Below are 25,744 nucleotides of genomic sequence, written 5' to 3'. Positions count from 1 at the left end.
TTGAACGGCATTAATTTTAAGTTATTCATGTAGAAACATAGTAAAATAAAACAAATCTAATGTATTAAATTAAACTTTATTTATCTATACAAGACAAACGTTTGAAAAACTAATTCACAGTTACACATTAATTACCAAGCTTACGACGTAAAAAGTTTGGAAAACACTGCGACTGCTGACACTGAGCGAGAAGGAAATAACAATTAACACGCGTTCGACAAGGATGACGGTCAGGGCATGAAGTTATCTAGATCCGAATTGTCAAATGTGACAGCGCTATCCTGTGTTGCCAGTAATGTAAACAGAATTACCCGAACGTCTGAAATTTCTTTCGTGAATCGGAAGATATTGCTAACGAATAATTAAAAATGACGTGTTATTGTAAAATTTAAGATAAAATACATATAAATGAAAATTATAAAATTATAAAGAAATATTTTAACTTATTAACCATAGGTATAATGTACCCATGTAACATGTTATGTTGAAATAAAGTGGCAATGTTATTGTGACGTAGGCCCGTGTCACTCTGGGAATAGAAGACCATGTTTTATTAGACCATGAGGCGTCGAAAGTTTCATACTTTTAAAATTACCTACATTCAGAATTAAAAAAAAATAGTCATTGAAGATTGATATGTGATATAAAGTGTGTATAGATAAATTCAATACGGGTGAATATTTAAACGGTGGCTAGCATAGGACAGAAGTATAATTAATGAGATAGATGCTTAGAAATACAATATTTTTTTTACCCATACAAAATTATTCGGCCCGCAATGTAATACAACACACTAGTTACGGGATACGAGCTTTTTAAAGTAACTATCAATGCTAGTTAAACCTGGAGTTAACATGGTTACCAGTACAATTTGACACTGGGTTAACAGTTTAACGGTTAACCCCGTGTTAGTGAGATGGTGCCAGTAGCCATTAATGTTTGCAGTACATTGCTGCTCGGTAAATTTAAAAAAATATTACGGGGTCATAATTAAGTGTAAAAAACTTCTTAATTCATGATAACATGGGTAAATTCTACGCCTGGTTTGATTTATTGCCCGTATTGAATTTACACACTGTATATTAACTTTAATACAAATGCAAACTATCAACAATTACCTGCGGTATTCATAGGATTTCGCACTAACTATTAAGTGTTAAGTGGAAGCAGTGGTGGGCGAGTGGATATGACGTCTGACTTTCAATCCGGAGGTCGCGGGTTCAAATCCTGGCTCGTACCAATGAGTTTTTCGAAACTTATGTACGAAATATCATTTAATATTTACCACTAGCTTTTCGGTGAAGGAAAACATCGTGAGGAAACCTGCATACATCTGCGAAGAAATTCAAAGGTGTATGTGAAGTCCTCAATCCGCATTGGGCTAGCGTGGGGACTATAGCCCAAGCCCTCTCGCGCATGAGAGGAGGCCTGTGCCCAGCAGTGGGACGTATATAGGCTGAGATGATGATGATTAAGTGTTAGCGGGAATGTTAGTAAACAAACACAAACAGTACAATGGGGCCCATTAGTGTTAGTCTTATTAGGTAGACCACCCGATAGGTATAGACTGAGTAGAATACCTAATGACCATGGTATGAGGAAACTATTAAAATAGCTAGCTTTTCCCGTGACTTCGTCCGCTGGTATTCTACTTTCCCTGTTTGACCTTATTCAGATTAAAAAGTTAGTAATTGATGTAGTTTTATGGACATTTTTTAAGGTTTTATTTTTCCTTTCCTTTAGCAGTACTAGAGTGAATAGCAAAACGGAGTTTGAATTGTAGGAAAATGCTCTTTATTTTGTTCTAACACCTTAGATTCTTTACCCATATCAGTATCTCTGCTACCTACTTCAATACTATGATGTACCTATACAAGACAGGTAGGTACATAATATTATCGTGTGCGAGTATGTGTTTAGAGTCCATATAAGACCGGTAAAGTTCAGTAAATGGGTCAAACAGATCACTGTGTTATGTCTTTCCTGTAGACATACACAAGAGTTAAGGGCTATAAAGGTTAATTTTCTTATTTAACCCTTATCCACGTGAAAAGGTCCTCCTTTTATTTAAAGAACTATGATAAAATCATTACTTACATGCCCACAAGCTGTTAACTATTGCCCACAGGAGAGAAAACTAGGGTGTTATCGCGAACAGCACATTTTCATCAAATAAGAAAATTAACCTTTATAGCCCTTAACTCTTGTGTATGTCTACAGAAAAGACATAACACAGTGATCTGTTTCACCCAAATAGTAAATAGCCACGACTATAGTGTAAGTAATATCAAGTCTTGTGCGAGGAACTAGAGTTCAGTGACCTTTCAGCCTTCACCTACGCGGCATTTATGAGGCTTGCTATAATGTAAATATAATTGACTTGTTGAATGGGGGTATTCGGGTAATTTAGTATGTCGGATAATTCCAGAAATCAGATGAAAATCATTACTTACCTAAAACTCCATCATAATATTTAAGAGGCCCTTGTCAGAATTATCTGACGGTTTTCGACACTTGGAATTATCAGTATCATATCGGTGTGAGGTGTGACATAAAGCATTGTTCGAATCGGGCCGCTAGGCGCTAGTAGGTGTGAGGGTGTGACACATACTGCCGTATTCGAAATTCAAGATATTCACAAGAGACGACATGTACTAGATCCATTCTAGATACGTTATTGTTTAGATTTAAACTAGTTTTCTTTTGCAGCTCAATTCGGGCAACCAGTGTCACTTTTACGTCAGATAGTGTTAGATATCTATTAGATGTGAATTGGATCTCTAAGTCATATCTTGTGGAAATCGTTCAAGAGTATCTCCAGAATCGCATAAATGTCAAATTTGACAGGTTAGATCTTAAACATATCGTTATCGTATCTTGGTGACGTCTAAAAGATATCTAGTAGATGTCTATTTCAAAATCCGAATCGGGCCCATATTGTTTCTTTGACAGTTGGCAGCTGCTAAATAGTATGAAGTTGTCTTCCCACAAAAGTTCATATTTTCACCACCTCGTGCATTGGCGTCACTTAGGGCCATCCCACCCTATCGTCTTTCGAGCGTCTGCCGGCTCGATTCGGAAAATGAATTAGATTTCTACTAGGCTTCAACAAGTTACGATACGGTTAATTTAAAGATATTTGTAAGATAGATATCTCAAATTTGACGTTTCTGCGATTCTTGAGGTCCTCTTGAACGATTTCGACAAGTTATGACTTAGATATCCAAGTCACATCTAGTCGATATCTAATGTAGATCTAGTTGATCTCTAAATCGTCTCAAGATCTTGTGATTATCTCGAAATCCGAATAGGTTCACATTCACCTAGCTGTAATTGACCGAAGCGAAGCGAAGGTCTACGTTTTGACTCGGGCATTTTGCTTTCGTATGTCCGGATGTTCTCCTCTACAGGTCGCAATTCTTAACCGATTCTCGTGAAATTTTGTGACCGAATTTTATGACAAAATAAAATTTTTTTGTCAATCCGGTTTTTGGAAATTTTTAAAAATGGCGGAGTCGTGATACCTGGCGCCTAAACAAATAGTCGTATCGATATCATAAGAGTTTTTTCTTTTTGAGACATGTTTACAGAGTTAATAGCAAAAAATGCAGAAAAAAATTATCGCTGGTTTAGGCGGTATTTAGATATTTAGTTTTGTATTTCCGGATGTTCTCCTCTACAGGTCGCAATTCTTAACCGATTCTCATGAAATTTTGTGACCAGATTCTATGAATAAATATTTTTTTTTTGTCAATCCGGTTTTTGGAAATTTTTAAAAATGGCGGAGTTGTGATACCTGTCGCCTAAACAAATAGTCGTATCGATATCATAAGAGTTTTTTCTTTTTGATATATGTTTATAGATTAAATGGCCTAAAATTCAGAAAATTTGTATCACTGGTTTCGGCGGTATTTAGATATTTAGTTTTTACTTGAGAATGAGTAGCTAAATTTCGTCAGCTTTAGTAAGAACTATCATGGCGCATTTTGCAAACGTTCGCTTTTTTGTTTGCATAGGGAGGTCCCTGGTTCCATCCCCAGTAATTGTATGCTGCTACATAACTTTTTGTATTTTTTTATACTTAAATTTCGTATCAATTGTTGTTTTTTATTTTATTTTTTTATTTTGAAAAAAAGAAAAAAATCGTATTTTTTATTTTTCAAGCGCGGGCTAATCGCATTCGTTTATTTTTTGCAACAGATGATGGCTTTTTGCGCTTTAAAGAAAATTTGATTCTTGAATATACGGCGCCATACCTTTGGCCTATGCTCGTCTAGATGGCGACACCATTTTATATTTAACAATTTTTACTCATATCAGTAAAAGAACATGGGTCAAAATCATATGGCGTTCTATAAATAAAAAAAAACATTTATCCATACATATATACATTTATTGATATTTTTTTTTTCATTTTCATTTTAATCCTGTATCGAAAGATGGCAGTAAATTTACTGTGACTACAAAATTTAGTATGACAATAACCCTCTACTACATATAGGGACCGTGCGCGTTGGAGGGTCTGCCATCTTGTGGCCTGAATCGGAAACATGTACATTGCCAAAACAAGTTCTACCATCTACCGTTCTTGTAGGTACGTTTCCTTATGCATAGTAGATTCTGTCATCTTGTGGGCTACATCGGAAGCATAAACGTCACATTTACGCCTCACGCCAAAAATCTGACGGCTCCTATGCTACCCCCTATAGTTCACGCACGCCCACTATAGGGACCGTGCGCGTTGGAGGGCCTGCCATGTTGTGGCCTGAATCGGAAACATATGTGCACATGTACATTGCCAAAGCAAGTGCTACCATCTACCGTTCTCGTAAGTACGTTTCCTTGTACATAGTAGGTTCTGCCATCTCGTGGGCTACATCGGAATCATAAACTACACATCTACGCTTCGCGCCAAAGATCTGACGGCTCCTGTGCTGCCCCCTATAGTTCATGCACGTCCCCTATAGTTCATGCACGTCCCCTATACACTTTATTCTCTTTAGATTAGATATTTAAATTCTTACTCGAGAATAAGTAACCAAATTTCGTCAGCTCATCTAAATGCTATCATAGCGCAATTGGAAAGACGCTTACAAGCAAGGATATGGGAATAGGTACCCGGTTCGATCCCCAATAAATGCAATTTTTTTTATTTATTTTTTGCACTTAAACATCGTATTGCTGATTGATCAAGCGAGCGCGAAGCGCGAGGTAAGCGTATTCGTTTGAGTTTTTGTTTGAACATTTTTTAGCGGTTTTAGTTCAAGGGCATGGCTGTTCCAGGAGTCAATTTCCACTTACGTTTATAGCATGGGCGGTCACCATCCATAAATCGCAGGGGTTAACATTGCCTAGGGCTAGAACTAGCTGTAGGTTGCTCGTACGTTGCGCTTTCCCGGGCTCAAAGTCTAACTAACAATAATGTTAGTTAGACTTTGAGCCTTTTAATTTGGATCGCCTCGCTAAAATGGCCCATAATTTTCGCAAATCATTTTTTCTTCGAGGCAATTACTCCGTTCTCATTTTTTCCCAGTGGAATTTCTTCGCTTTATTTAATTTTTCGTGTACATTTTTTCATAAACTAAATTTTCCTTTTCTCAATTTATTCCCTTTTCTTTTTAATCCCAGTAGTAGTTAAAATAACCAGTAGGTTTTTTTTTCACTGACTAAATATTCTCTATCTCCATATTTTCTCTTTTTTTTAATGCTAGTGGTAAAAATAACCAGGTTTTTTTCAAATAGGTAGGTTAGGGTTATTTTTTTTGATGACCCTATAAACGAAACTGAGGGGCTACCGCGAAAACCGAAATTCGCAAATTGCGGGGATCTTACTCTTTTACTCCAATGAAGGCGTAATTAGAGTGACAGAGAAAAATGCCCGCAATTGACGATTTTCGGTATTGGCGGTAGCCCTACTGCTCCCAGAGATAGGTAGGTTAGGGTTATTTTTTTTTGATGACCCTAAAAACGAAACTGCTCCCAGAGATAGGTAGGTTAGGGTTATTTTTTTTTGATGACCCTAAAAACGAATCTGCTCCCAGAGATAGGTATGGTTAGAGTTATTGGCTGACAGCGTTTGGTTTTTTACTTGTAGTTTTTTAGATTATGTTTTAATTTTAGTGTTTTTGATATTTGTTGTATGTGAAATACCTACAAGTAACAAATATAATTACTACACTATTAACATACAGTAACAAGAAAATATTATCCTAGATATTTAAAAGAACGAAAACTATAAGGAAAAGATTAATTTAAAAATATTAAAAATAGGCGATTGTGGAAGAAAACCATTGGGAAAATATGGGAACGGAGTAATCGCTACCGAGAATGAATGATTTCGGGAAATTATGGGCAACGCAAAATATGAGAACGGAGTAATTGCCTCGAAGAAAAAATGATTTTCGGAAATTATGGGCCACGCTCGCGCACGAAGCTTCTTAGTTGCAGTTTACAGGTTAATTCAAAGGTAATGTTGGTTTCCTAACATAGGTAGAGTTAGACCAAGAAAAGTCTGCAGAGATTTTGACACTGGCACAAATAACATTGGCACTGCGTGTGCTGTCAAAATCTCTGCAGACTTTTCTTGGTCTAACTCTATCCACTTTTCTATACAATTAGTATGGCGACGTGTATACTTAAGGGGCATCGACCGTACACTGACATCGGGATGATATTTTTATCATGTTATTTAGTAGTCATCGTGCGTCTCGCTTGCGCCAATACATGTACGGACAAGAACGAGTGAAATGCACGATAACTAAATGACATCAGTTAGATGTCTTTCTGATATCAGTGTAAGTTTGAATTGGCCTGTTAGCCAAAAATTGTTTCGTATGTCCATATGTTCTACTCTACAGGTCGCATATCTAAACCAATTCCCGAATTTTGTAAGCAATTGATAGTTAAGTTTTTATGGTCAAATTAGATTCTCTAAATTCTTCAAAATAACGGAACCATACATTTATTCAGTTTTAAACTCTGCTCGCGAGGTCTACAGCTCACAGAGCCACTAGTTATTAATAAGATCAACATTTTGTATTCATTGTAATTTCTAACCTTGCAGTAAAAACTCGCTTCTTATATTTGACATCTTTTCGTTGGTGTTTCGGCACCTCTCCTTACATTTGACATAATTTGACATTCCTTGACAATTCATTGGCATTCGATATTGACATACATTTTACAGCCTGTGCGTCTAGTCAGCGCTATGGAAAATGGCGTCGCTGCGCAGTTGAGCCAACACATGGTATAATAATATACTCCGCCTGGTACTCCATTCCCGTCTTTTCTAGGTCACCTAACTGACACGGGCTTACGTCATCATGCGACAGCGCTATATGATAATATGCGATAGCGCTATATATAGCGGCCATGTTGTTGTGACGTAGCCCCGTGTCACTCTGGGAATGGAAGACCATGTTTTATTAGACTATGAGCCAACATTACGTTGAGCATAGAGTTGACTAGACGCCAACGCTCGGGAGACGCTAGTGTGGGCTCTCTCTATTGTAATTCCCCCACCACAATTTTCGCACGTAGCCAATACAATTTTTTTTAGATGTTTGACGTCTGTGTTGCCAAATATAATTTTATTGTGTTGACACTTACGTTATTCGTAGTTAATGGCGTCAGTACAAAATATCAAAGAGTATTAAATCACTACGTCAAAATATTTGGAAATGACGTCTTAGACACATTGTTTGAGGCAATTATTTATTCTGTTTTATGACTGTGAGTAACAAAAATTCTATTGTAATATTCGTTAACAGGATGGTACCTAATTATTTAAGTAAATAACCGGTTAAACTGGCTTTTTAGGGTTTCTTACCCGAAGAAGGATAAAAACGGAATCCTATTACTAAGACTCCTCTGTCCGTCTGTCTGTCACCAGGCTGTATCTCATGAACCGTGATATAGTTGAACTTTTCACAGATGATGTATTTCTGTTGCCGCTAATAACATCAAATACTAAAAACAGAATAAAATAAATAGTTTTAATTAAAGTGGGGTTCCCATACAATCCCTTTTTTTGCGTAATGGTACGGAACCCTTCGGGCGCGAGTCCGACTCGCACTTGGCCGATTTTTTATTTGTTATCAATATTTAAATATGGCATGTTCTTTTAAGTTAACATCTCTTGTATAACTATGTATGTATGTATGTATATTTATGTCAGCGCCACATATCGAAATACACCTTTGTTACTATAGAAATAAGGATGTGACTTAAGGGTGTCCCAGCCGTGGGATATAGGCTGAATTATTATTATTATTTGTTTTTCCTTCTCGATCTCGAGACAGTATATTAGGGTCCCGAACCTTTAGGAGGCATGCGTGGGGCCGAAGCCAACAGCGCAGAGGCCTTTTTAGACAAATTTTTATGTTATGTAATACACCAGGTAGAACCCATTCACGGGTACATATAGATACCCGTAAATTGGTCCCAGCTGGCGTAGAGGCTATTGTAAATAATAATAATTATTATTATTGAAATATAAATGTTCCTACTTCCACATTACGCGGGTATTACGTTGTATTGAGTTGTAACTGGCGTGCCGTTGCGTCACGCATGCGCGATCTGTGTCGGCCGTAACTTGCCTTTAAAGGGGCCCACTGACTAACAGTCCGCCGGACGGTATCGGCCTGTCAGTTGTTCGGAACTGTCAAAATTTTGTTCTAACTGACAGGCCGATACCGTCCGGCGGACTGTTAATCAGTGGGCCCCTTAACTATCTTCTACGGAAAATTAATGGCCTCATTCATACACTACTGTCATCTTACCGCTTATGTTGCCACACTTACTAATAGATCGCCATTCATAACATAAGTGGTGTTTAAGTATGCTCTTGTATGAAAAGAGCAGACGAATCGCCTGATGGTAAAGCGAAATGTGTGGGTGAAATGTTCATAGACGTTTCATATTTCATATTTGTAATGTACCATTGATAGAGTTAGAGTAAGTTAGCTAAGCCTGCAATAATTTTGACAGCACACAGCAGTGCAAGTGTTATTTTAAACGTCAAACTTCAATGAAATTTTGGCTTTTCTTAGTCTAGCTCTATGATATTTATAGTGGCACTTTGGTACTACAAAGTCGGTGCAGAAAGCTTTGACTTAAACTCAATTATTATCTCTTTATTCATCATTCTTCTTAGGCTAGGGTTTTTATAATATGAATATAAAAGTAAAATATAAAAACACTTACAAAACAATAAAAATACATATAAACACATTATAAAAAACCTAACCGAGTAGGCCGCCAGCAGCGGGGCAAGGCTCAAGCTACCGGTGGTCAGGGCTGCAGAGAGAGGAACCGACGTAGCTACTATCCGCGCCGTGTACAAGATCACCGCCTTCTGCATCTGACCCTTGATCCAACCACCTAGCGAGAGTCTCTCAAGATGTTGGTCGAGACTCTTCGCTATTAGACCGTTCACTGAAACGACCATCGGGACAATGATCGTCGAATCAACATCCCACATGGCGGTTATCTCGTGAGCCAAGTCTAGGTACTTACTGGACTTGTCCTTCTCGGCCTTCACGAGATTCTCATCATGGGGGATGGTGACGTCGGCTAGCACGGCCCGGCGCTGCAATCGGTCTATCGGTAACTCAATTATTATTATTTTCCTTCAAGCCATTCCATCCCTCTTCAATATCAAAATACTGAAAAGCAACAAAAAATTATGCACACCTCCTGGGACTGCGCAAATTCGGATTACACGCACATCGGAGGTATTAAAACGACTTCCATCTTGCTGGGAATTAATTCTTCGAAAAATCTAATTTGATATATTTATAAATACTTCATTCTAAATTTTTCGAAACTTTACAACTTAAAATAACCTCAATGTTTTGCCACTTTATTTTACCTATCACGCAATACAGCATTGAAGACTGCTGGTCTAACGTCACACGACATAAACCCATAAAAGAATGACGAAAATTAATTGCCTACTTCGTTACAAAACTTAATAAAAATGTACAAATAAACACGTGAATATTGAGGCGCGCCGGCGCATGGCTCTGGCGCAATTGGATCACTTGGTCATTTCACTTTGCGAAATACCGATATACATAAGTGTGACCAACTGGTACTAGGACTGGCTGATTATTAACTTCCTTTGGCAGTTATTTATTAATAAAAATAATAAATATTCTTTATTGCACCACAAAAGAAAACAAAATTTAATGCAGATTTACAATGTAAATAAAGGTAGCAACAGGCGGTCTTATCGCTGTAAGCGATCTCTTCTAGACAACCTTAGGGCAGCAGGATATAAAGAACAGAAAATAATTTATAAACAGGTAATGCACGAATTAATTACAGGAATAGGAAAATTACACATGCCTACTTACATTAAACAGACAGACAGTACTATTTAAAAAATTGTAAATTGTCATTGTTGGGTAAATTTTTGAAGAGGGTGTTTTTTCGACATTTGTATGGCAATTTTTTATTTTTGAAAAATCGGATTTATAATCATCGTTTTAGGAAGGGTTCTTAACAACAAAAAATATACTGTACGAGGCACCTCTGTACTTTTTATAGTTAGTTAGATATGGACGTTTAAAAATCGACATTTGTATGGCACTATTTAGCCATTTGTAAGGCGCTTTTGACATGTATAAGGCATTTTTTCGACATTGTATGGCAGTATCAACATGTATATGCCACTATTTATTATTTTTGTTGCATTCACAAGACTCTGACGACATTTGTATGGCACCTTCTCGACATCTGTATGACACGATGTCGACATTTGTATGCCACAATCGACATTTGTACGGTCAAAATAGCCGTATAAATGTCGCCATACAAATGTCGCGACATGTCGCCAATAATATTTTTTTGCGATATTTCCTACACAATACAACCGATTCACTTATTTATTTTACTATATATTTTAACACTTTATTTGCAACTATTATTATAAAATAAACATTTTTATTTCAACTATGTACCAACGTATTAAACGTCCATACAAATGTCATTGTAGTCGTACCAAAATATATCGAAAGAGATTTTTACCTGTTTTTAAATAAATTAAACTGTTTCCGTGTCCACACTCTATGTCAATCGATGCCCAACTAACCGCACTATTGCGTCGTAAATTTAATCTAACCGTTATTCAATAGACAAAGAAGATTATAGGGGGTATATTTAAGTCATAACAAAACAGGTGCCGCGCGGGACAGCGATAAAAAGCCTTCCCTTGTTTTATTAAATAACGCATTAATTTATCAATATGATTAAATCAATTCTCTAGAAAATGCTCCTTATAAAAATACAAAGTTGTTTATAATACGTTGCCTACATCCAAAGTTATGATTTTTTTTATTGCGCTATGCCGCCACTGGGACACGCGAAAAACGGCAAATTTCGCCGTTTTTTGAACTTCAAATGCGATTTTGTCAAAAACAAATAATATTTTAGGTATACTTGTGCATGATTTTTAAAGCTTATAATACATTGAATGAAAATATATACATACCCAGTCTGTTAGTCCTATGGACTTCGAGTTTTAGCCGTGGGACAGCAAAAAATGCCTATTTGAAAATTGACCCTTTAAATTGTATTCTGTACATTTCTTTAAAAAATTCCACTGTTTTAATTGTGTAATTTTCTGTGAAATTTTGGTTTTTTACTTCCAATCACGAGATCTTAGATTTTTAAACATGAGAATATAACTTTATCATTATCACATTGTCTAAGTGAAGTTTATATTTTACATTATAATCATTACTTATTCAAAAGAAAAACAACGCTAAATATGTCTCGTGATATAATATTAATCATCCTAAAAATTAAAATAATAATAATATAATTACGGCGTTAACAAAAAATACTCTCATCACTCTTAGGAATACGTAGTAAAATTCTCACATTATTAAATAATGACCAATTATTGCATGAAGGCTATTTATTAATTAGAATAGAATAGAAAATAATTTATTTGAAACAACACATAACAATCTTAAAATTAATACAGACAAACATGTAACATAGGTTATGTAATTGGTTGTTCCATAGAGGATAATTGATAATTTCAACAAAAGGACGGGAAAATTGCTATTAGCTAAATATGATTACTGGATTCAATGGAAATATTGGATTGAAAATGTTATATTTTCATTGACTTTTCTTCATGGAAACATCAAACTATAATTGCGATTACACTTTTCTGTATTTAACTACTTACCGACCCAACTGATGAGTTAATTACAGAAAACTTTCGTGAACTATATTTAATTTGACGAATGTCCCCGATATTTTTAAATGACTGATAAACGCGCAAAGCTTAACGCAGATGGCTCTGAAATCTTTAAAAATATTGGCAATACTGTCGTGAGTCCGGTACTAACTAAGCTAATTTATACGGTTAAATTAATACGGTTTAACCCACGTATTTTAGTTGTTTGCGCGACTTGTTTCGGAGAGCCCCTAGGTTCACACACACACACACACCCATGTCACGCAAGTGATAAAATACGTAAGTTAAAACTGAGTTTAAACAACTTCTCGTATTCTGATATTCCTAATCCAAAAATATAAACCACATACAGACTTTTTTGGGTTACTGACAGTGGGAATCATTTCTAACCCATGGCTTTTTAAACTCATTGGTACCTATTGCCTATCTCAACGCTATACCTCTACATATTATGCTGATATAATCACTACATCTTAAGGTGGCCACTGACGAGCCTTCCGACAGTTCAAATAGCGTGGCTGCAATCCAAAATCGGTCCGTGAATGTCAAAAACGTACAATGTTTAATATTAGGATGCCGACCATTTGGATGAATCCATACGGCATCCATTTGGGGGTCAATTTTCACATGGGCATTTTTTGCTGTCCCACGGCTATAACTCGAAGTCCATAGGACTAAAAGACTGGTTATGTATATATTTTCATCCAATGTATTGTGAACTTTAAATATAATGTACAAACTGTACCTTAAGTATTATTTGTTTCTGACAAAATCGCATTTGAAGTTCCAAAAACCCAATAAAAAACCACACCCAATAAAAAAATCATAACTTTGGATGTAGGCAATGTATTATGAATAACTTTATATTTTTATAAAGAGCATTTTCTAGAGAATTGATTTAATAATTTCGATAATTTATTGCGTTATTTAATAAAACAGGGGAAGCCTTTTTATCGTTGTCCCACGCGGCACTTGTTTTGTTATGACTTAAAGATACCCCCCAAAATTTTATTTTTCTATTGAATAACGGTTAAATTAAATTTACGACGCAATAGTGCGGTTAGTTGGGTGTCGATCAACATCGAATGTGGACGTGGAAGCAGTATTATTTATATTAAAACAGGCAAGAATCTCTTTCGATATATTTTGGTACAACTACAACGACATTTGTATGGACGCTTAATATGTTGGTATGGAGTCGAAATAAAAAGGTGTATTTTACAATAATAGTTACAAATACAGTGTTAAAATATATTGTAAACTGAATAAGTGAATCGGTTATATTGTGTAGGAAATTTCGCAAAAAAATATTATTGGCAACATTTGTATGGCGACATTTGTACGGCTATTTTTACCATATAAATGTCGATTGTGGTATACAAATGTCGATATACTGCCATACAAATGTCGAAAAGGTGCCATACAAATGTTGTTAGGGTCTTATAAATGCCACAAAAACAATAAATAGTGCCATAAAAATGTTGATACTGCCATACAATATCGAAAAAATTCCATATACATGTCAAAAGCGCCTTACAAATGGCTAAATAGTGCCATACAAATGTCGATATTTAAACGTCCATATCTAGCTAACTATAAAAAGTAGAGTGGTGCCTCGTACAGTATATTTTTTGTTGTTAAAAACCCTTTCTAAAGCGATGATTATAAATCTGATTTTATAAAAATAAAAAATTGCCATACAAATGTCGAAAAAACACCCTCTTCATAAATTTACCCTTGGAAGGCTCGTCAGTGGCCTGCTTTATAAAACAAAGTCCCCGCCGCGTCCGTCTGTTTGGTAAAACTCAAAAACTACTGAACGGATTTTCATGCGGTTTTCACCTATCAATATAGTAATTCTTGAGGAAGGTTCAGGTCTATTAACTTGTTAAGGTTTTGTGTAACCCGTGCGAAGCCGGGGTCGCTGGTAGTTGACACAGTCGTAGCCGTAACCGCACCGAACAGTGTCAAATAACAATAGCACGGGGTCCCACGGCATAGACCCGAATCTCAAGTCCATTCACTATTATAATGATGTATTTTATGGCTAGACACTCTAGACAGCCATATATAATACACACATAAGCATAGACATGCCTACAGTCATTCTTATCTTGATTGTTATTACAAAGAAAGTAAGGTGCAAAAGTGTAAACAAATCTTTGACGTCGACTGTACTTACTTAATTTAAACAAGAAAGACTTTTGAAAAACTTAACTATAGTCCGTGAGCTGTAAGAATGGTCTTCGGTTTTCGGGCGTAATCGTATAATAGAAAGTGACGTTTGCCGCCGCATTACTGCCGCGATCATGAATTCATGACTCATTCCGTGACAGATTTTATTAAGAAAATTGACATACTGAGGCGGCAACAACGACGCCACCCGAACATGATCCGAACGTCACCTTTGTTATAAAAACAGAAAAGCAGTAAGCACCTGGGGACCTATCACATTCGCCGTTGCTGTCGATACCCGAAGTTCTACAGTCCGAATGTCCTTCTTAGAGATCACGGAAGAAAATTCATTAGCTGTGCGAAAAAATCTTAGTCGGGCTACTCAGGCTAAGATGTCTTACGATCACGCAATAATGATCATTATTTACTTTCCAGCTAGGCTCCCGGTGGCCTGTCCTGTGCCTGCCGATCCTGCTGGCCTCGGTCTGCGGAAGCGACATCCTCATGGTCACCATGGGCGGCACCAAGTCACACAAGATGCCGTTCTGGGAGCTCTCCAGAGGTCTTACCAGGAGGTATGTATGAAATAACTCTTCCTCCTCGATTTTTGAACTCAAACGGGACATTCTAGCGTGCACTTACCTTGAATACTTGCATTTTCTCACTCTAAAATCTAGACGTTTATATTATTCAGAATGTAAAATAACTCCTCTTAGTCTTAGTGCTTTCCTGGTTACATTTTAAAAGACTTGGCAATCATCCTAAATTTGTGCAGGAACTGATTTAATACGAAAGTGATTACGATCTGACCTTCCAAGCCAAAAGGAATCAGGCCTTATTGAATAATTGGGATTAGTCTCTAGTTACCTATCTGGCGATGTTTTCTTTAAAATTTCTCTAGCCAAGATGAAAATTGTTTGTGCTACGACAAAGAAACGCCTTCAGTCGCTCTAGCCAAGGTGACCATCTCTATCACTTTGACAACGAAATGCTTTGTGTCTCTCTATCACTCTTTCATATTAGTGCGACAGTGACAGTTCCTAGAAACTCATTAGTACTGAACCAGTGTTTGAACCTTAAGTACTCAATAAGGTAATCATGACACGGGATTTTGCCAGAGGTCTCGTCACTTGTCAAAAAGTAAGGTCTAACCTGTAAAGTAGTCTACTAACCAATGTTACTCATACATAACATGTGATAAACTACGTTAGTTATTTACTACGCTGCCTACGGTGTGATAATAAATATTACTCTGAACCTTGTGTATAATTACTATTCTGTACGTGCGGGTAAGTGTATAATCAAGGAATTACGTCGGACGTATGGTATTTATAAAAACGGAGACGAGAAATTTTATTGCCTTTTAAAAGTGGCTGAAAACTATGTGAGTTTAATTTAGTTTTAAAATAAGAGAGGATACGAAGTTTAAAAGTACGCGCGGTTTATGTTGCCCTTAGAACACGAAGAATATAATCTCTAAATGGGCCCACTCCGCCTCCGCGATTACCAGTCCGCCTGCAGTCTCTGGTCTTATCGGTCAGCCTGCGGTCCTAGACCAATAACGTCCACACACATAAGCGATTATTGCCTGCCATTCTATTTTCCAGAGGCCACAACGTGACATTCATGAGCGCCTTCCCGCCTGACTTCCACATCCAGGGCCTGGAGGAGATAGCCCCCGAAGGTCTGGTGTCCTACGTGAGGAACTATATGACGTACGATCTGGTGGGAGCCAGGATGAGGGGGGAAGAACCGCTGCCTGTGAAAGATATCTTCAGATACGGATATGAGGTAAATGGTAATGACTGGAAGATGATGATGATAGTTTAGTAATAGCGGGTGAACCATATGATGTACAGTCAGCCAGGGATCGGAACCGGTTTTTTGCAAAAATAACCGTATTTTTTGAATTATTTTATACTCGATATGTATATTATAGGACTCGGTTGTGTATTTAGGTAACGACTTCGTATTATTAGATTGCCCAATTAGAAATGAAATAATTAACAAAGAACGATAAAATACCGTTTTCGTTCCCATGCAAAAAATACTGGTATCCGATCCCTGCAGTCAGCATCAAAGAGTACGGGCAAAGTGGCTAAATAGTAGGAGGACACTCCCTTATTACCCGACTGCGTAAGAAGGAGGGGTATGTATGTCCATTTTTTTTGGCACGCCCTACAGCCCAAACGGCTGGACGGTTTTAGACATATAAGGTGTCGTTGAATTCGTCAGAAGTGTTGATATACGCGGTGGTAAAAAAAATTACCCTCCCGTAGAAAATTTACCAGCCAAAATGAATAAAACAGCCAAATTTTTATTTTTCGATTTCGGGGTTGGTTCCATAGTAAAAGTTGCTCAGTACAATCCCAAAACCTCCCTGGCAACGAGAATGCAGTAATTTTTTAGACAACCTGTACTGTATATTTCTCCTCTAATCTTAGCGCTTTCACTAAATGATCCATTATTCTGTCTTGAATAAATGTTAAGGATCTTTTGAACATCGTTAAGGAATATTTCTTAATCAACATAACACCCAATGAATGGGAATTTATAGCAAATAATATTTAACTAATAAAAGACGCTTTTCCTCTGTTTAGCTATTTTCATTAAATTATTTACGATCGTTAAGTATAATACGAGGATTGTTTCGACGATAATGTATTCCGATTAAAACTCTGATTGGGCCTTTCCGAACCATTTCAGGAAAATCAAACGAAATCGAGTTTACGATTAAATCAACATTCAATTATTTGCGCAATCTATTTAATCAATTGTAAATATTAATGCCTGACCACGCATAACAAAATGCTATATTTGGAACCATGTTGCAATGTGTACCTCATTGTGCGAAAAATGGTAATAAATAGGTACGTACAGATGTATTGCATAATTGTTTACCTTATTCGTATTTTAGTACGAACGTGTCTTGCTAAGTATTTCAGTCAGTCTCGGTACAAAAAGTACTGACGTTGACTGAAGTAGCATGACAAATGCGAACGGTTCCGAAAAATACGAAGGAAGACAATTATGCACCACATCTGTACCTAGTTTCCAAATATAACATAGGATTATTCTTGTGCAGAAAATTTGCTGTATTACCTGTAGAGTCCAACTGATCATGATCAAAGATAGTCATGCTTTTAAAACTGTTTCTTTCTAAAGGTGACGTTCGAATACAGACTGCTCCAGCATTACTGCTGCATTATTGCAGCGCCACGTTACTGCCGCAAAATCCGGACACCAAAATAATTGCGCTGAATAATAGCCGGTCAAATAGTCTTTAAGATAATCCTCGATGATAAGGTAATGGACAGAGTCCAATTTGATAATTCTCTTTATATCCACAGGCCTGCGACGCGTTTCTGAGCGACATTGAGACGCGCGCCCTCCTCCGTTCCGGGCGGAACTTCGATCTGATCATCCTCGACGGCACCTACCCCGAGTGCGCCTTTGGCATCGTTTACAAACTCAAAGTTCCGTTCATGTACATCAACACAGTCGGCTTCTACGCCATGCCACTAAGTAACTCAGGGAGCCCTACTCCATTCTCGGTCACCCCGTTCTTCGGCAAAGCTTATACGGACAACATGGGCGTTTTGGACAGAGCTATGAACGCAGCTTGGTATATCGGAGCTTACACCATGCATAGCGTCATGGCTGTGTTCCTCCAAGGAGTGCTAAGGAGACACATTGGGCCAGAGATGCCTCATGTATATGATATGGCGAAGAATGTGAGCTTTATTCTACAGAATGGCCATTATTCTGTGTCGTACCCGAGACCGTATTTGCCTAATGTTGCGGAGGTCGCGTGTATACATTGCAAGGAGGCGAAGAGGTTGAATCCGGTAAGTTAATCTAAAGGTAAATTCCGATGTTAACTGCAGCTACTTTACTGTTGCGACATTACTGCTGCGCCACTGTGGTTGTCAATTTATTTGACAAAATTAGTGACGTTCGCCGCTACATTACCGCCGTGATTATAACGTTCAATCAGCAACTAAGTTTTTGCAAATAGCTGAAAGTTTCCAAAAACTAATCAAAGTTGTCAGCGGCAGTCAGTGTAAAATAGCAATTTAAGTAAAAAACATTTACACAAGTTCACAATAAGATTTTTATAGAAATTTCTAAACTCTTTCCTTATAAAAAAAAGTTTTGCAATTTGAAAACTTTCCGGAGGCCAACCAGTGCTTGCAACTACCTCTCATTTCAGCATATGTTAGATACAAGTATAACACTGCACCAACTTAGCAATCGAGAGAGTTTTGAAGCGCTACTTTGGACAAATCCAACTGCACAGAATTTGCAGAAAGTTGAGTCTTTGTTGTTGCAAAATTGGTGCCAGTCGCTTAAAACGGACTCCACCTACTAAAAAGTACTTGTAAAAATGAAAAATCAAAAAGCAAAAAGTTATTAGAATACCTACAAGTTGATAAACATTGGTAGCCGCACTAGGCACGCCTGTATCGCGGCGACCAATAACATTATGTTAATTTATGGCCAATTATGCTTCAGCCGGTTGACAGAAAGGATGACTCACTGTCACTCACTTTACGGTCCGGGTCCGGGCTGAGGATTTCGTCGGTGATCACGTGATGCTGTCTACTGAAGTGTCGGATGCCTCGGCCCGGACCCGGACCGTTCTAGCGTGATTCATCCTCAAAACGTTTGATAAATGTTAGTTTGTCTACAACTAAGTACTGTGATGTGATGAGATAGTGATGAACTGATGATTGTGACATTGTTCCATCCAGGATATTGAAGACTGGATCTCCGGCGCCGGCGACGCTGGTTTCATCTACATCTCCATGGGATCGTCCGTCCGTACATCGAAGATGCCGCTGTCTGTCCACCGGCTCATCATCAACGCGCTTGGCAGGCTTCCTCAGAGGGTGCTGTGGAAGCAGGATGGGGAGCAGAACATGACGGATATACCGGCTAATGTCAGGCTGTACAAGTGGCTGCCGCAGCAGGACTTGTTGGGTAAGTCAAGTCAGTACAAGACTGCATCTGTTCAGGCCCCGTAGACAACATGCCAATCGCTAACGCTCCGTAGCTAACGAAACACAATTGACACTGTCACCCTAATATGGAAGAGTGATAGAGAGACACAAAGCGATTCGATGGCGAAGCGCAAGCGATTGTCACCTTGGCTAGGCCGCCAGCATAAAAAGTAACGGATAAAATAATGTACCAACAGTATCTGCCTTAGAGCACTTTATAACCGGAGTCGCCTTTAAGAGCCTACCCATCTGCCGAAAACCTTGCACAATTGTGCAAACTTTTGCATGGACTGACGTTTATTTGACATGGCTAGTAGTTGTGACTTACATTCCAAAACCGAGGTCGACGCAGTTTTCAGGACTACCTAACAACACTGGAAACTTTTCACCACGAATATTCTTAACCTTTAGAAAAAAGGCGAATGTGGACACTGAATCAGTCTAAAACCCAAAGAAGTGTTTAATTTTCTTATTAATATCTTACAAACATTGGAGCGTTCCATCTTCCTAATTAAAACATTTGGAGGAGTCGCCATCGTCGGACACGGCGAGGAGGACTTATATATAGTTTTCAACCACATACCACTAAATTTCTATCTTCTGTTTATAGACTATATTAGTTATCTACATACGTGCTATTCGAGCAACAACGGGTATTATCTCTACGAAGCAACTCCTGTTTGTATACTTACCTAGAATTTCTATTATAACCTAACCCTTGGGTGTACGTATATTTCTGTAACCAATTTCTGAATTGCCTGAAGCGTCAGGCAAACGGTTGTTAAATTGAATTCCATGCACATTATTTGACTTTAATTCCGCTCCTAACTGTTTCAGTATAAATGTTTCAATTTTGAAAATACAAGGTTTATTTACCTAATGTGTTATGAAACTTTCTGTATTAGGTAGCGAACGTTGTTCAAGGTATTTCATACTTAAGTAGTTTTAGACGGTAAATAATGATATGAGTTTGAAGCAGTCTTTTGAAAGTGGGTATTTATAGACTTTTAAGTCTTGTCCCGTGTGTGATAGCACAAAGTGTGGAAGTGTTATTTTAAACGTCATAAAGTCAAAGAAAGGGTCTAGCAGGCTAAGCGAACAAGAAGTACCCCCAACGACGATATGGTCATTCTTTCAGGTGGTGTACTGGCAGGTCCTAAGAACTCTCTATGCTTAATATCAGTCCTCGATCTTCTTTTGTTTTCGAGTTATTCAGGATAATGTAAAATCATCAGTGTATCATTGAAAGTGTCATATTTTGTAAACCGTTCAAGTTAGATTAACCAAACAAAATTATATTTGACAACAATTTTATGAAGATTTAAACTCGCTTAAAACTTAATATTGATTAAGCATGAATCATATTAAAAATAAATTTTCTCAAAACTCGTTTAATACCGGACGGAGAGCACTCTTCTACTTATTTCTCTGAGTGCGTCCAGTTTTTATTCAATCTCTCTGTGATCCGATTAAATACGCAACTATTTCCTACAATATGTACTGTAAGTATACATATTTGACAACTAAAAATGTCAAATAGTTTTTGGCAAAAATTTCCATTTTGGTACAAGCTTTTATCGCTGACTGTACTTTTCATACGACAGACAACTAATACTAATCGAGACAATTCTAAAAACCCCTAACACAATTAGGTTGCGTTGTTTCATCACAGAGTTCCTATGGCCACCTCCTGTCTCCATCATCAGATCAGTTCGACAGTACCATATTATTGTATTGTCATCAGAACTACATACAGCTGCCAATTTTCATGACGTTACGATCCTTGGAAGATGGTTAAATTAGTTACCTTAGATTCCATTACAAGTTAGTTACATACATGTCGACCTAATAAAAGCTTGTTGAAAATCTTCAGCTTCATTCAAAATAAATAAGGAAATCCATAACTCACGAAGAAATATGTCTCGTTATTTTCGCGCTACTTGTGTTTCATTCTCGCCATTGCGCAGTTACAGATTTATTGCTAGGATAAAATACCAGGCGTTATTTTATTTTGTTGCTTTTTATACCTAAGCTAAGAAATGTCATTTAATATCCTAAATTACCTTTGCAGATACACAGTAATGTGTACGGTCACATTTGTATATTTACACCTTTTCGTGCCATATTTCCTTTGTGTCCATACTACTTACACAGCTTTTTCCATACTACTTACATACTTTGGATACAACGCAGAATAATGATTTCATGAGGCAGAGCAATAGCTAATAGACCGTTTATTTATATGTTACTAACTAATAAGTTTCTCAACATAATCTCTAAAACAATTAAAATGTAAGGTATAAAATTCTTATTATCATTGACTTGCTCTTATAAATGAAAACTTACAATTATTATTTCCATTAAGTAATTCAACTAGTTGAACATTCGTTGTTATTTCAATCTAGATTGTAAACGAAATACAATTTACCAGCCATGTCCAGTTATAGTTCAATTGGAATGTTAATAACAGTCTGTCATCAAAATGTTTAATTACAAACACTTTGAAACGTTATTACTTGATTGTACAATGGTTAACAAATGGGATTACGAAATATAATTAAATATTTCGGTACTGTGCCGTCCAGATTATTTTAACAGCGTGTAATATTCACGGCATATTTACCACTTGCTTTTTGGCGAAGGAAAACATCGTGAGGAAAACTGCATACATTCGTGAAGAAATTCAAAGTTGTATGTGAAGTCCCCAATCCTCTCACGCGCCTCTTCCCAGCACTGGGACGTGTATGGGCCGAATTGTCATATTATTAACTAGCGACCCGCCCCGGCTTCGCACGGGTTAACAAATTATACACCTCAATCTTCCTCAATAATCACTGTATTGATAGGTGAAAACCGTATTAAAATCCGTTCAGTAGTTTTTGAGTTTATCGCGAACAAACACACAAATACATAAACAGACAGACCCGGCGGGGGACTTTGTTTTATAAGGTGTAGTGATGATGATAAACATTTATAGACTGATTTCCTATTTTTATCTTCAGGTCACCCAAAGATCAAGGCGTTCGTCACTCACGGGGGGCTACTCAGCATGTTCGAAACTGTCTACCACGGGGTGCCCATAGTCACAATCCCAGTATTCTGTGACCACGACGCCAACGCCGCGAAAGCTGAAATCGACGGCTACGCGAAAAAGCTAGAACTACAGCACTTAACATCGGAAAAGCTTTACGAAGCCATCAAAGAAGTTATAAACGTGCCAAAGTACAAGGTAGAAGTGAAATACCGACAAACACTTTTAAGAGACCAGAAGGAAACGCCTTTAGAACGCGCTGTGTACTGGACTGAGTACGTCATTCGCCATAAAGGAGCGTACCACCTCCAATCGCCAGCCAAAGATTTAAACTTCATCCAATATTACTTACTAGATGTCGCCGCTTTAGCTATTCTTGTAGTTTTCACAACAGTATCACTTATTACCTATGTCGTAAGGGTCGGATTCAAAAGGTTAGTCAAATATGTGCAGAATAGACAGATGAACCAGTTGCTGGATAAGTCCAACGATTTGTTAAAGCGGTCGAAGAAACTTATCGACCACACGGCGATGTCGAAGAAACATTTGTAAAATTATTGAAAATTAGGTAAAAGGTACAATATTTTTTTTAAAGGCATAATTATGCTTGGAGGTTTATTTTGTACATATTAAAATCCAGTGCAATGAAAATTGTTGTGTAAGAAAAAGCAATAAAATTCTTCAGGAGTAGGTGTCATTAGGCTGGAAACTAAAAGACATAGGTATTTTTTGTAATTTGTATAATCTTTCTTAGAAACATCGATGGCGTGATTACCTAATTGAGAGCGTCATCTGTTGACCACTAGAAGAAATATGCTTTGTTGTCTTATTTCTGATCCTATGTGTTTGCCTCTATTTATCTCGAAATCGAACTTTTTATGCGGAAGTGCACGAATGGTTTCGGGCAAAAGTTACGTATAAAATTTCCATTAATTAGCTTCGTTCGTGTTTATGTTGAAAAGTCAATAGATACAGCTAGTTAAAATAGCGGGAAGGAAATTTGTATTATTCTTTGTACAAAACTACACAATAAACAATGTCTGTTCTTAACTGAAGCCAACATTGCGATACGAAAAGTAACGTATTCTGTAGATAGTATCCTTAAAAAACTTACTGGAAAACTCGATTTTTTTAAGGATAGAAACGGGTGATGAGATTGAGAGCAAAAGCCAGCTGTGCTAATTATATATTATTTTATTCTAGGGATAGGATAATCGTGATAATTAATATGTTCGCTCAAAAATGCCTTGTAATAATAATGTGAAAAGTATTTCGGTATAGTGTAGGTACATCCATTCGGATCGTTTATATATCCAAATAAATACAGATGTACACTTATTATATTTATAGTTTTGGTGAAATTTATATTTAATCTAAGCAAAGTGACAAATAGATAAAAATACCCAGTTTCATACTCTAAATCTAAATGACCAAGTGATATGATTTATATTACCTTTTTTTAGTTAAATATACAAAAGGGAAATAAAACTATAATGTATATAGATAATAGATTTATAATAAATCCTTGGTGGCCTAATGAAAATGACTGTATATAATATGACTAGTTACTAATATGGAGTTACCATTAGAGATTATAAATATACCTACGATTGTTACCATGATTTGACAGGGTACTCGGAACAAGGTATGCACTTACACATACCTACACAATTTTCAAAACACAGTAATTATTCCGTTTAAAAGAACCTGTTAGAGTTAGACAAGATAATTGTGCAACGATTTTGATTGCACACGCAGTGCAAGTGTTATTCACACGTCGTAACTTCATAGAAGTTTGACGTTTAAAATAACACTTGCACTGCGTATGCTATCAAAATCATTACAGACTTTTCTTGGTCTAACTCTAGAGGGGGAGAGGTAGTGTTGTGAATAACGCTCATTTCGCTTAAAGACTCGAACCCTGAAGACTCTCGAGGCTTAACGCCTCAAAGGCGGCAAAGACGATTTCTTTTCGACGATTCTTACATCCCTACGCGTAAAATAAATAAATACAATTCTCCAATACAGTCGAGTCTTCAAGACTTACGAGTCTTGAGGGCTCGAGTGTTTAAGCCTAAAAATAAGCGTTATTCACAACACTGGGGAGAGGCCGTTGCCCAGCAGTGGGACACTATAACGGGCTATTAAAAATACTCTAGTAGTATATTATAGTAAGCATAAGAATCCTTCTCTGATGGAAAGCCTCAAATATCTCACCACAATGAGTGGTTTAACTGGTACAAAAGACATAATAAACTGTGAGCAAAGGTTGTGTGTACCTGCCTTGTTTTTTGTAAATATTTTATTGTTTAAGTTTGGAAATAAGTTAAGTTTAAAAAATAAACAAATAAATGTGAGTTGAACTCAATTTGTAGTTTTTTGCCCTATTTATGTATACTCCTTTAAAGCTCAAAGGTGCAACTATTTTGTAAATGTTTTGGGTGTGTAAAGGATTGGGAGGAAAGGAAAGCACCACGTAATCACCGATCAGCCGTCATAGTAAATGACATTTCGGTGGTGGTCCAGGCCCGGCCCTAGCGTGAGTCATCATTAAGTTGATATACATTCTAATATCTATAGACCAGGCCCCATATTTCACATCGGTGACAGGTGCGACAATTGTAAAACATCACTGTTGCTGACGTCACAGGCATCCATGGGATACGGTTACCGCTTACCATCGGGCGGGCCGTATTCCTGTTTGCCACCATCATTGTATTATTAAAGAAAACTTTATTATATCGGAAAAAACAGATATTTCTCTTGCTAAGTTTATGACAATTGTCACAAGAAACACGACAATTGTCACGAAATTCCGACATATAACTCATTTCCTGTCAAGAATTACCTACAATTCTTCTAAATCTTGACAATTGTCAGAAACTTCGCAAGAGAAATATCTGTTTTTTTCCGATACAATAAAGTTTTTTTAATAATACAATGATGGTGGCAAACAGGAATACGGCCCGCCCGATGGTAAGTGGTAATCGTAGCCCATAGATGCCTGTGACATCAGCAACAGTGATGTTTTACAATTGTCGCACCTGTCACCGATGTGAAATTGGGGCCAGGTAGGTATATATGTAGACATAAATAAATCGTAGCTTGAATCGTGGGAGTAACTTTCTACCTCTCTAATGAATTATTAGTTTCGCTTGACAAAAACAACATTAGATACCCGGGTATGTCCTTAAAGGATTACTTACGTTAGACCGGGTCGTGTCCGGGCCGGAGCTTCCGGCGCTTACTTTTCTATGACATGACAGGCGATCACGTGATGTTTTCCATAGAAAACGATGCGCTGGAAGCTCCGGGTCGGAC

General features: G+C 37.3%; 1 protein-coding gene across 1 annotated transcript in view; it reads left to right on the top strand.

Annotated features, from left to right (window-relative positions):
• The window catches only part of LOC134797024 (UDP-glucosyltransferase 2), a 52,848-nt gene extending 28,057 nt beyond the window's left edge, over nucleotides 1-24,791 (top strand). Inside the window, exons 2-6 of the mRNA XM_063769226.1 lie at nucleotides 14,825-14,964; nucleotides 15,997-16,180; nucleotides 17,740-18,237; nucleotides 19,144-19,372; nucleotides 22,395-24,791. Coding sequence (XP_063625296.1) covers nucleotides 14,825-14,964; nucleotides 15,997-16,180; nucleotides 17,740-18,237; nucleotides 19,144-19,372; nucleotides 22,395-22,975 — 1,632 coding nt within the window. The 3' untranslated portion in view covers nucleotides 22,976-24,791. The remainder of the gene's footprint in view (nucleotides 1-14,824; nucleotides 14,965-15,996; nucleotides 16,181-17,739; nucleotides 18,238-19,143; nucleotides 19,373-22,394) is intronic.
• The last annotated feature ends 953 nt before the right edge of the window (nucleotides 24,792-25,744 follow it).

Source organism: Cydia splendana, chromosome 14 (assembly GCF_910591565.1).
Source record: "Cydia splendana chromosome 14, ilCydSple1.2, whole genome shotgun sequence".
Lineage (NCBI taxonomy): Eukaryota > Metazoa > Arthropoda > Insecta > Lepidoptera > Tortricidae > Cydia > Cydia splendana.
Note: the sequence above shows the minus strand (reverse complement) of the source record. Positions and strands in the feature narration are given on the sequence as shown.